The sequence below is a fragment of the Leopardus geoffroyi genome, chromosome C1 (genome assembly GCF_018350155.1).
Source record: "Leopardus geoffroyi isolate Oge1 chromosome C1, O.geoffroyi_Oge1_pat1.0, whole genome shotgun sequence".
Taxonomy (NCBI): domain Eukaryota; kingdom Metazoa; phylum Chordata; class Mammalia; order Carnivora; family Felidae; genus Leopardus; species Leopardus geoffroyi.
Window position 1 is genome coordinate 25,072,381 of NC_059328.1, and position 12,464 is coordinate 25,084,844.

General features: G+C 49.7%; 1 protein-coding gene across 8 annotated transcripts in view; it reads left to right on the top strand.

The window, feature by feature from the left end:
• The first annotated feature begins 1,533 nt into the window (after positions 1-1,533).
• AZIN2 (antizyme inhibitor 2) overlaps positions 1,534-12,464 on the top strand; it is a 33,488-nt gene continuing 22,557 nt past the window's right edge. For 3 of the 8 annotated variants that reach the window (XM_045476574.1, XM_045476577.1, XM_045476578.1), the window contains exons 1-4: positions 1,549-1,677; positions 1,769-1,889; positions 2,558-2,734; positions 4,239-4,412. In XM_045476574.1, the coding sequence (XP_045332530.1) occupies positions 2,630-2,734; positions 4,239-4,412 (279 nt within the window). In that variant the 5' untranslated portion in view covers positions 1,549-1,677; positions 1,769-1,889; positions 2,558-2,629. Of the gene's footprint in view, positions 1,678-1,768; positions 1,890-2,321; positions 2,363-2,557; positions 2,735-4,238; positions 4,413-8,656; positions 8,889-12,464 lie in introns of those variants that run through there. The other 5 variants (XM_045476573.1, XM_045476571.1, XM_045476576.1 and 2 more) reach the window with 4 other exon arrangements.

Genomic DNA, 12,464 nt, shown 5'->3' on the forward strand with positions numbered 1-12,464 from the left:
ACCCAACCAAGGAGTCATGCAGCCAGGCTGAGCAGGGAGCAGAACATGGCTTTTCCATACTCCATGGTCTACACCATATGTGCGCCAAGCACTTTCTGATTAGGTTGTGCAGAATGCCCTAGGGAGATACTGAGGCAGGACAAACACATACATTAGAACAAAAGCCCTTTGGCTGCACTGATTTGAAATGCTGCCCTCATTATGTATCAAATTATCCAATACGCAGAAGACTGTTCTCCAGCTGTCTCTTCCTGCAGAGCACCATGATGTTTTAAAGTCCACAGCTTTATAACATATTTTGATACCTGGTAGAGGAAGTCCTCTTTTTTTTTTTTTTCCTCCAAGAATGTCTTGGCTGTTCTTATACAATCACTGCTTCAGATAAACTTTTAACTTCTTCTCCTTCTTTTTTTTTTTTTTTTTTTTTAAGCTCCATGCCCAACATAAGGCTTGAACTCATGACCCTGAGATTAAGAGTCACGTGCTCTACCGACTGAGCCAGCCAGGTGCTCCTCATATGAACTTTTGAATTCGCTTTTGAGTAACACTAATACTGAATCTTCTTCAGCACCTTTGTTTATACCGGTCACTGGGCACTCTGAGAAGTCAGGCACTCAATTCCTGCCCTTGGGAGCTCACAAAACAGCTGAGAAGTGTAACCAAACAAGAAGTGTAAAACAACAGGAATCTCATGCTCTGGGTAACAAGAGCCAAATGAGTGAGGGGGACACACAGATATAACTGCTGTGAGTTCCATTGTCCCTGCAGGCTAGGAAGGTCATGGGAGGCTCAACAGGGAAGGTGACATTATGGTGAGTGTACTTTGATAGGTGAACAGGAGTTTGTCAGGTGTAGAAGAGAAGAAATGTTTTGAGTTGGGGAATTCAGAGAATGCTTCCTGGAGGAGACATTTCATTTGAGAGGTGAGCAGGCATTTGCCCCATTCAGAGGGTGGGATGAAGGGAGGGATTGCCCTGAGCTGGGAAGGTCGCAAGGAGGCTCTCTGAAGACATGTTAGCTGGGTTTTGAGTTGGAGGAATCAGAGAAGATGCTGGAAGAGGTTAATTAAATAAAAAGGATTTTATTAGAAAAGGAGATGACAAGGAGATGACATTTGACCTGGGCGTTGAGGGTTGAGTGAGCAGATCACCAGAGGAGAGGAGAGTGGAGGTCGTCACAGAAAAGATTTCCCGGAGCAGATAGGAAACCTCCTGGCTTCCTGCCCCTCGCTAACATCCAAGATCCAGGATCTAAGCGTCCCACCGCGTAGGCGCTGGGGATTCTGAGGCGGCGGCCCTGCAGTTCCCATTTCCCAGTGTGGGGAGCCGCGAAGCCAGCTCCGCTGGGAGGGCTGAAGCTTACACAGGTTTGCGCAGGGTGGCAGAGCTCAATGCTTTTTGTCGGAATCGACCAATGGGATGGCGGCACCCGGTTGCCAGGGCTACAGAGGGGGCCGAGAGGGGCGGGGCCTGGGCCCAGGGGCGGGGCCCGGGCGGGGCTTATATAAGCGGACGGCAGGCTGAAGGAGGGGCGTGGGGTCGGTGGCTGCTGGGCGGGCGGGGCGCAGGCCGCGCGGCCCGAGCGGGGGGGGCGGGGAGAGGGCAAGCGGAGGCGCCGAGGAACCGATTCACTCGCTGGGGAGACCTATGGGCCGAAGCCGTGTAAATGCGTTTTAAGGCGAGTGCGGGGAGTGGCTCGGGGAGCCTCCGGGAGCGGGCGCCCTCGGCTCCAGTGCTGACCTGTCCCCGGCCCCCTTGCCTCCTCTCAGCAGGGGCCTCGGCTCCGCAACTGCCACTCCTCCTCGGGGTGTTGCACAAGTTTCGAGGTCACCGGCGACCCCCCCTAGCAGCGCGCCTGGCTCTGGCCCCCGCGCAGGAGGACCGGGCTTGGTAAGGCGGTGTGGGGGGCGGGTCCTCGGCCCTGCACTCGGGAGGGCTCACCAGGACAGAACCTCAGCCTTCGGCTCCCTCCCGGGAGCCTGCGACCCCCACCCACCATGTGGCCCCATGCACCCTTAGAACCCTAGCACGTCGGGACCAGCCTGGCCCTCCATTTCCAAACGGTGAAACTGAGGCTAGGGAGTACCCAATGTCACGCAGCAGAGGGCAGATTCGAACCTAAAACCTAAGCTCTTGCTCTCCGGCTGAGACTCCTTGGTGGGGCCACTCTCTTAGTTGGGCGTGGTCAAGACTGAGGGTCCCCTGAAAACTTCCCCACTGGAGCTTCTCGGCTTTCCTGTACCCTCTCGTTCTTTTCCTTTTTGCTAAAACCCGAGTTTCATAACTGGAAAGGACCTCCAAAATAATACATTCATTTTACAGATTGGGAAACTGAGGCTAGAGAGGCAGTGAATGACATCTAGGCATGTAATGCCTTGTCGTAGTACAGGGTTCCTGATCGTCCCCACACTTCCCAGTGAACTCAAGCTCCCCAGGCTTGTGCTGGCGGCGGCGGGGTGTGACAGGACTGAGAGCCCTGGCTTGGGGGAGGTCAGAGAGGGCAGCGGAGGGCAACCCCCTCCAGCAGCTCCCTCACTCTACACCTCCCCTCCCTGCAGTGTGTTGCATACTTTCTGAGGCGGCGGGGCGGCGGCTCCATCCAGCCCATCGGCTCCTGGCTCCTCCTCGGCATGGCTGGCTACTTGAGCGAAGCGGACTTTGTGATGGTGGAGGAGGGCTTCAGCACCCGAGACCTGTTGGAGGAGCTCACTCTGGGGGCCTCACAGGCCACCACGGTGAGCCGCTGGGAGCGGGGGTGGGTCCCCTGTTCCCTGTGCAGGCCCAGCTGCCTTCTCCCAAAGGACTTCTCAGGCCTTCATCTTCCCTCACTTATTTGGTGTTCAGTCCTTGCTGTTGGCCGGAGACGGGCTCATTGTATCCCCATTTCCTTGTCCTTGTCCCCAAACTTTGCCCTTCCTGCCTGCCCTGCCCTGATGAACCACCACCACCATCTACCCAGCCTTCTGGGTCAGAAACCTGGGACTCCTGCTTCCCCCACCCACACCCCTCTCATTGGCGCGTCACCAAGCTCTGACCACCACCTGTGGTCTTCCGACGCCCTGGCTTTGTAGATCAGGCCTCGTCTCTCTAGAGGCCCTCTAACCTCCTCCCTGCCTCATCCTGCCTGCTTCCACTTTATCACGGCCACACTCAAACCCAGAACTGTTTGGCGGTTCCCCACGACCAGCAGGGCCAAGCCAGAACTCTCTGTCTTCACAGTCCCTCTCCCAGCTTTCCCCACCATCTATCATGCTCCATCAGAGCCCAACCACTGCTGGTATTTTCCCCAGCAATGCCATGTGCTCTGTTATCACCCCATTTTCCTGGGCTCTTCCCTCTGCCTGGAATGCCCTTCTGCCAGCCTCTCTCGCTCTGTTTCTGTCCTTCCTCATTACTCATCAGTGTTACTTTTTCCTACTCTCCCAGGTGGATTTTTTATGTCCCTTTCTCCGTGGCTTCCACTGCCTTCTGTAGGAACTCCAGTCGAGTTTGTTGAACGGGCTTGTAATTTCTTAAAGGGTTTTTTGTTCTCTTTAAGACCCAAGCCCTGTCTGGTCATCTCTGTCCCTTAGCATAATTCAGACACCAAATGGGCTTCAGTAAAAAAGTCTTGCATAAACAGGAAACTGAGTCCCATTGAGGGTTTAAGTGATGCTGTCTCACCCACAGTCTCATTCATGTTCAGCCCTCAGCAAATCTGCTGCCCAGCTCACAGGCACGGGTTGCAGTGCTGTGGAATTAGCTCAAGGCTTCAGCGACCACCTATATGTGGAAGACAGTGGGCTGCAGGTCATAGCTTTGGCCCGCAGGGATTTATCAGATGAATGTGTACACGGTTCCGATACTTTGGAAGCATGTGCAAAATGCAGTGAGAGCATTAAAGACAGAATTGCTTTATTGGTTTGGGGGAGGTGGTATTTGAGCTGAAACTTGAAGGTGGATTGCCTTTTCGGAGAAAGGGTCTTCTGCGTGAAGGGCATGGTGGGAACCAGAGCTTGGAGGTGGGAAAACACTCCAGCGTGCAGCTGGAGCTTGAGCTGTAGCGAGGGGAGGGGCTGGAGCCAGATCACAGAACCCCTGAACGCAGGCTGAGGAGTGTGCCTTCTGTGCAGAGACTTTTAGAGCAGCGTGGCTGTGGCGGAGCCGGGCTCAGGCTCGGGACAGGTACCTGGGAGGACCATAGATGGCCTGCAGCAGGAGGGGGCTGAGCGGGGCCTCACATTTATCCTTCTCGTGCAGGGTGATGTTGCTGCCTTCTTCGTGGCTGACCTGGGTGCCGTCGTGAGGAGGCACTTCTGCTTTCTGAAGTGCCTGCCGCGGGTCCGGCCCTTTTACACTGTCAAGTGCAACAGCAGCCCAGGTGTGCTGAAGGTCCTGGCCGAGCTGGGGCTGGGCTTCAGCTGTGCCAACAAGGTGAGCCCGTGCCCCCCACTGGCGCACTGCCCCTCGCTGCCTACTCAACACACACATGGCTGGGCTGCTGCGGGTGGCCCCCCCTCACCCCCCGCCCGGGAAGCAGGGGTGGCCTGCAGTTGGCCCCTGCCCTCTGGGAAGGGCCACCCACTTGGGAGGCGGTTAAGGGATGAGGGAGGGCAAAACAGGCATGGAAGTTCTAAATTGGAACCTTGTGTGTCTCTGGGTAGGTGGGTCACCTTTTCAATGGAGATTTTCAAGTTTCTTGGCCTAGAGCTATACATGGTATAAAATGTTCGATTAAAATGAAACAAAACGAAAACACCTTTTATCATTATTTGTTTGTTTGTTTGTTTGTTTGTTTTATAGTCTTATTAATGTGTGACAGTACATTTTCTCAACTAATCCTTCGAGAATTCTGTTGTGTTGCCCATTTTGCTGCCCTTCTAATTCGATTACTGCTGTTGTCTTAATTGCCTCTCGCTGTCTCTAGATTTATTTTGCTTATTTACTATCATTCTCTGGTCGTTGAAATATGATGTGCTGGTCAATGTGTAAGTAGGGATGGCAACACAGTGTTGAGCAAGCCAGGCTCCCTTGTCCCAGAGTTGAGAACGCTTAGCTTATCATTTTCATCCTGTTCTTAGTTGATAAAAGCCTTTAAGCTATACAATTTTCTTCAGAGCATAGCTATGGATATATTTATTCATTCAGCAAACCTTTTTTGAGCAACTCTCATGGGGCCAAGTCCTATTTCAGGTGGGGATTTAGAGAGTGAATGAAACAAACAAAACAAAAAAGGCCCTTCTTTCGTGGAACTTGCTTTCTAAAAAACAAGTTCAACAATGAAAATCTATATTATTTTATAAGATGGTCAATGCTACAGGGAAAATTGAGGTGGGGAAGGGAAGTAGGAAATGTTGGGAGGGAGAATTATACTTTTATATAGTTTGGTCAGGGAAGGCTTCACTGACATTTGAATACAGACCTGAGGGAAGCAAAGGGTCAAGCCAGGTGGAGAACTAGGGGAAGAACATTCCAGGCAGAGGGGACAGCAAGTGCCAAGGCCCTGAGGTGAGAGCAAACCCGGTACGTTGTTGCTTTGTGATATTGTCATTACTGTTATTTTAAAAAATTTTTTAAATGTTCATTTATTTATTTTGAGGGAGGGGGAGAAGGACAGAAGGGGGGGGTGGAGAATCCCAAGCAGGCTCTGCATGGAGCCTGAGGCAGGGCTCGAACTCACAAACTGCAGGATCACGACCTGAGCTGAAATCAAGAGTCAGACGCTTAACCAATTGAGCCACCCAGGTGCCCCATTACTGCTATTTTTTTAATGGTTAGTAATGATTATTTTTAGGGGAACTCCTTTTAAACCCTTGTCAGCAATATGGCTGGGAATTCATGGATCAGTTCTAGCAGTTTTTTGGTGGAATCTTTTGGGTTTTCCATATAGAGTGCTATGTCATCTGAGAAGAGTGAAAGTTTGACCTCCTCCCGGCCGATTTGGATGCCTTTTATTTCTTTGTGTTGTCTGATTGCTGAGGCTAAGACTTCCAATACTATGTTGAATAACAGTGGTGAGAGTGGACATCCCTGTCTTGTTCCTGACCTTAGGGGGAAAGCTCTCAGTTTTTCCCAGTGAGGATGATATTAGCGATGGGTCTTTCGTTATACGGCTTTTATGATCTCGAGGTATGATCCTTCTTATCCATACTTTCTTGAGGGTTTTTTTTATCAAGAAAGGATGCCTTATTTTGTTAAATGCTTTCTCTGCATCTATTGAGAGGATCATTTGGTTCTTAGCCTTTCTTTTATTGATGTGATGTATCACATTGATTGATTTGTGGATATTGAACCAGCCCTGCATCCCAGGTACAAATCCCACCTGGTCGTGGTGAATAATTTTTTTAATGTATTGTTAGATCCGGCTGGCTAATGTCTTGAGGATTTTTGCATCCATGTTCATCAGGGAAATTGGTCTGTAGTTCTCCTTTTTAGTGGGGTCTCTGTCTGGTTTTGGAATCAAGGTAATGCTGGCTTCATAGAATGAGTTTAGAAGTTTTCCTTCCATTTCTATGAACAGCTTCAAGAGAATAGGTGCTAATGCTTCTTTAAATGTTTGTTAGAATTCCCCTGGAAAGCCATCCAGCCCTGGACTCTTGTTTCTTGGCAGATTTTTTTTTAATTTATGAAAAAAAATTTTTTTAACATTTGTTTATTTTTGAGAGACAGAGTGTGAGTGGGGGGAGGGGCAGAGAGAGAGGGAGACACAGAACCCGAAGCAGGCTCCAGGCTCCGAGCTGCCAGCACAGAGCCCAACGCAGGGCTTGAACCCATGAACCACGAGATCATGACCTGAGCTGAAGTCGGGTGCTCAACTGACTGAGCCACCCAGGCGCCCCTGGGAGATTTTTGATTACTAATTCTATTTCTTTACTGGTTATGTGTCTGTTCAAATTTTCTATTTCTTCCTGTTTCAGTTTGGGTAGTTTATATGTTTCTAGAAATTTGTCCATTTCTTCCAGATTGCCCAATCTATTGGCATATAATTGCTCATAATATTCTCTTATTATTGTTTGTTATTTCTGCAGTATTGGTTGTGATCTCTCCTCTTTCATTCTTGATTTTATTTATTTGGGTCCTTTCCTTGTTCATTGTGATCAAACTACCTAGTGGTTTATCAATTTTGTTAATTCTTTCAAAGAACCAGCTCCTGGTTTCATTGATCTGTTCTACCATGTTTGTGATTTCTATAGCATTGATTTCTGCTCTAATCTTTATTAATTCCTGTCTTCTGCTGGTTTGGGGTTTTACTTGCTGTTCTTTTTCCAGCTGTTTAAGGTGTAAGGTTAGGTTGTGTATCTGAGACCTTTCTTCCTTCTTTAGGAAGACCTGGATTGCTATATACTTCCCTCTTATGACCGCCTTTGCTGCGTCCCAGAGGTTTTGGGCTATGGTGTTATCATTTTCATTGGCTTCCATGTGTTTTTCATTTTCCTCTTTAACCTCTTGGTTAGTGAGGAGGATTCTAGAAGGGGGCCCTGGAGGAGAAAGAAGGAGAGCTAGCCTGGGCAGGATGACAGGGGTAGGAAGATTCTGGGTGGGAAAGAGGTATGCACCATGGTGGAACAGTGAGAATGAGAAGGTTAACCTTTATCAAAGACGAATGTTCATGCTCTTAGTGAGTGATAGCTGAGTCCACCCCTATTGTCACTGCAAAGCCCCTTTGCGTTAGCACTTGCTTTGCACACCTAGTTTCGTGCATGTGTCACATGAAGCGAGGCGCATGGGGAGAGAGATAGCCATTTTACAGTTGAGGAAACCATCGGCCAGCCACGCACAGCTTGTCGGTAGCAGGACCAGGACCTCCCCCTGCAGCACGCTGGGGGCTCTGCTCCCAGAGAGGAGGAAGGGGATCCTTTTCCAGCTTTCTCAGTCTAGGGTCAAGGACCTCCTGTGCATCTGGAAACCCAGAGGTGGTACACTGTGCTTGGCCCTCTGGCTCAGGGCCGGCCTCCACAAAGAGCAGGGTTGTGGGGTGTTAGGGCTCAGAAGGATCCTGAAGTCCACAGGGACATTAAAAGCATGTACCGTTGCTGAGTGCTTCTGTTGGGCCAGGCACTTTGCTGAGCGTTTTCTGTAGGTGACCTCATTTTATTATCGCAACAACCCCGTGAGGTAATTATTATTACCCTGATTCTGACAACAGCCCTGTGAGGAAGCATTTCACGTACGGGAAAGGAGGCACAGAGGGTGAGGGACTCACTGGCAAGTGGCCGCTTGAGTAGGGCCAGTGGCAGGGGGGTGGTCTCCGGCTCTCTCACTGCATCTTTCCACTGTCCTTGGGGAGAGGATGGCAGAGCTGGGCCCCAGCTGGTGACCATTGCTTTAGCTCACGCGTGGGCTGGGAGAGGCCAAGGCCCCTCCCCGCAGGCGGGAAGATCACTAGCCTTTGGGTACATTCACTGAGAGGTGGCTCTGGGATGCACAGCTTTTCTTGAAAGGCCAAGGCTGCCCTCTTCTGGTGGGACATCACTAGTGGCTACGCCTGACAGCTCCACGCCTTGGCCAACGTTGACGGAGGGTTGACGGAGGGCCGGGTGTGAGCGAGGGCCGGGTGTACAGTTATGCAACAGACAGGTCAAGGGCACAGGCCACGCCTCGCATGGGGCTACGGTCCCACCCACCTTCTCAAGGACCTTCTGTCACTTCCCCTGCCCCCATCTTGCCTTCTCTTGCAGTCTCTATCAGCATCCTCCCATCTTAAAAAGCCTTCCCGGGACTCCATACCACCCCCCTGCCCGGTCCCATGCTCCCACTTGACGGCCAAACAGAGTTGTCTACACTCGCCTGTCTGCGTGCACCTGGCTCTTTGCTTCAGCACCTGCATCTGAGCCACTGCTTCCCCACTGCCACTGTCACTACTCTGAGGAATCTCCTCTTACCAACGTCCCCAGAGATCTCCAGGATCCAGTAAGCACTTTATTTTCAACATTCACTTTGAATTATTCAAATAACCCGTTGATTCACTTACACACACATGTAGGCCATCAGCTTTATGTCTCCAGAGATAATCACCATTATGAGTTTGAGTTTGGTGGGTATGTGGTACTTAAAAAATACTTACAAATATGATCCATAGAAAATATACAAAATATAAAAGATATTTATGTGGTGGGTACTGTGTCTCAATAGCTTTAAACTCAGCAGGTGTTGGAAATCTGTCCATGTTGATGCATTTAGACCTTGTCGGGGACACAGGTCCTCTTATTATCCTGATTCTCAACAGCATTCAGCACAGTGACTGTCTGTTTGTTTGTTTTTGTGATAATAACACTTAATGTGAGATCTACCCTCTTAACCAATCTTCAAGGGTACAATACAGTATTCTTAACTATAGGCAGGGCTCTACAGATCTCTAGGACTTAATTCATCTTGCAGGACTGGAACTTTATGCCCACTAAATAGCAATTCCTCATTTGTGACATATTCTTTTTAAAAACACTCAACAGTCACCTATGCTCCCAGTTGTAAAGCCTTCAGCAGCAAATCAATTGATGGGGGACACAGCTCCGTACCTGCCCCACCTCGCATGGGGCGCCTCTGACACCCGACACCCTTCTCCTGTATAGACATGAATTGCGAGGCAAGGTTTGCTGTGATGGGAGTGATGTTATAATCTGTGTATCATTCCCCCTCTTCTGGACGCATTCTTTCTCCTTCCCTCTCCATAGGTCCCAGGTGCCGACTTCCTGCTCTCGAAATGGGAGATTCCTCTGGATTCTGTCTCAGGCTCCCTTTCTCTTGTAAACTCTCCTTCCTCTTATGGAATTTCATCTCCTTCCACGGCCCTAAATACCATCAATGTGCCACCACCTCCCGCATTTTGACCTCCAGCCCAGACCTTCTATCCAGCAGCTGACTTGATACCACAGGGTGCCCGGAACCCGGGTGTTCAAATGCGCTCATGATCTCCCCCTTCGAGAAGGGCCCCTCGGCCTGCAGGGCGTGGAGTCAGACATGCCCACATTGCAATCCACCACCACGCTTGCCAGCCCTGCCTCCAGAGCACAACTCCCCCATCTGTTACCTCACCCAGGGCAATGGTGACCGGTCCCTCCAGAATCCTCTCGGCCCTTCCTGAGCCCTGAGTTCACATGGTAGCCAGAGTGATACGCATTTAAACCTTGCATTTAAAATGCAAATCTGACCGTGTCGTTTCCCCTCGTGAAGCTCCTCAAACGGATTCCCGTGACTCGCAGGGTAAAATATAAATCCACATCAGCCCACCCCCCTGCAGCCTTATCTTCCCCCACTGCGCTCCCCCTGCCCAGGCCCCCCCAGCGCTCTCTCTTCCTTGACTAGGCCGAGCACATTCTGCCTCAGGACATCTGCATGGGCTGTCTCCTCTACCAGAAACATTCTTTCCTTCCTTTTCCCCCTGGATATGACCTCCTGTGGAGCTCAGCTTAATTTTCTGACCCTCAGAAAAGCTGTCCTTCACTCCTCACACCTGGGTCTCACCATGCCACTTTCCCCAACCCGAAAGCTTCACAGGGTCAGAGACTTTATTTTACTCACCACTTGTTTTCTTTAGCACCAGTCACAGAGGCTGGCATATTAATAGATAGTCAGTAAACACTTGTCAACTCAGTATTGAGGTTGAATTTTCCATTACAGTACTGTGGCTAGGAGCTGGTGTAGGCTAAAGTCTGGCAGTCCTGTCCACTTTGCCACTCGAAAGCTGTGAGACTTTGGACAAGTCACTTAACCTTTCTGAGCCTCTGTCCTCTGTTTCCTGTCTCATAAGATTACTATGAGGATTAAATGAAAATGTATATAAAATGTATTTTTTAATGTTTTTATTTATTTTTGAGAGAGAGAGAGAGACAGGACATGAGGAGGGGAGGGACAGAGAGAGAGGGAGACAATGAATCTGAAAGCAGCCTCCAGGGTCTGAGCTGTCAGCATAGAACCCAAAGCGGGGCTAGAACTCGTGAACCACAAGATCATGACCTGAGCCGAAGTCAGATGCTCAACCGATTGAGCCACCCAGATGCCCCATGTATATAAAATATTTAATGCAATGACTGGCATATGGTAATCCTTCAATGAGTAACAGTAGTTACTGCTTAAGTATAAATATATATATCTAAGTATATACTGTTTAAGTATAATCGAAGCTAAATCACAAGTCCCAAATTGCTACCATTGCTTCTTCTCTTACCTCATGTGGTGAAGCTGGGAGCAAAAACACATTTTCATGTCCACTCAGACTCAGGGTCTTTGAAAGCAAGCTGTGACGGCTGCAACGCCAGCCCTGTCCCACTTTGCTCCTTACTACCTGTGTTTCTGCAGGCAGGTGGAGTCCTCTGAACTCGATTTTGTCCTCTGTAAAATGTGGCCAATAAATACTTCATAGGACAGTTACTGGCATCACATGGGATAACTCACAGTAGTATCTCGTGCTGAAAAGTTGCTAAATTGACATTAGAGTCTTATTATAAATTTTTTTTTTAACTTTTATGTTTGAGGGACAGAGAGAGACAGAGAATGAGCAGGGGAGGGGCAGAGAGAGAGAGGGAGACACAGAATCTGTAGCAGGCTCCAGGCTCTGAGCTGCCAGCACGGAGCCCAATGCGGGGCTTGAACCCATGAACTGTGAGACCATGACCTGAGCTGAAGTCAGACGCTTAGCCGACTGAGCCACCCAGGTGCCCTTTGAGTCTTATCAAAAACTCAGAGTGGCTAAAAATGGCCCTGTGCCTGCTATAGCATTTCAGAACTGGCTTCCTCTTGACTTCCTTCCCTTAATCATGGAGAGTCAGACTTGAGTTTGAAAGCTGGCCCTGCCTCCTTGTTGCTGCATAGCCTCTCTGAGTACTAGTTTCTTTCTCTATAGAGTGGATCCAGTGCCCCTCTGATGGGGTTATTCTAAGGGGTAAATAAGATAGTTAATCCAAAGCAAGGGTTGGCAAACCATGGATGGCTACCACATCCAGGCCACTGCCTGATCTTGTGATGCTTGACTGGGTCACATCCACGCTCGTTCACTTACGCACTCTCTATGGCGGCTTTGCTGTTGAGGAGTTGTCACACAACCTACATGGCCCACGCGGCCTAAACCATTTGCTCACTGGCCCTTTACAGAAAAGGTTTACTAACATCGCATTCAGTGCCTGCTTGTGGTGGGCGCTCAGTGACGATGGCTGCTCTCATCGTCATCACTGTCTGTATCATGAATGCAGCAATCTCGTGGAACGGTGTTCCGTAAAGGTGAGGAAGATGAGGCCCCTCGGGGACAGGGGCTTGCCAGGGTCCCCCGGCACAGTGGTACGCGCACAGCAGGACTTTGGACGTGGGATGACTTGGTTCGGTGAACTTTCCACCACATTAAGGGATGTCCTTTGAACGTTAAATCTGTCAGGAAAATGTGTCAGATGCCTACTGTCAGGGCCGTTATGACTCCATGTCATGTCTTTGTGTGAATTAGAAAATATATCCCTTAAGACAGTTGTTGTGATGAATATACTGATTTTGTCAGGATGA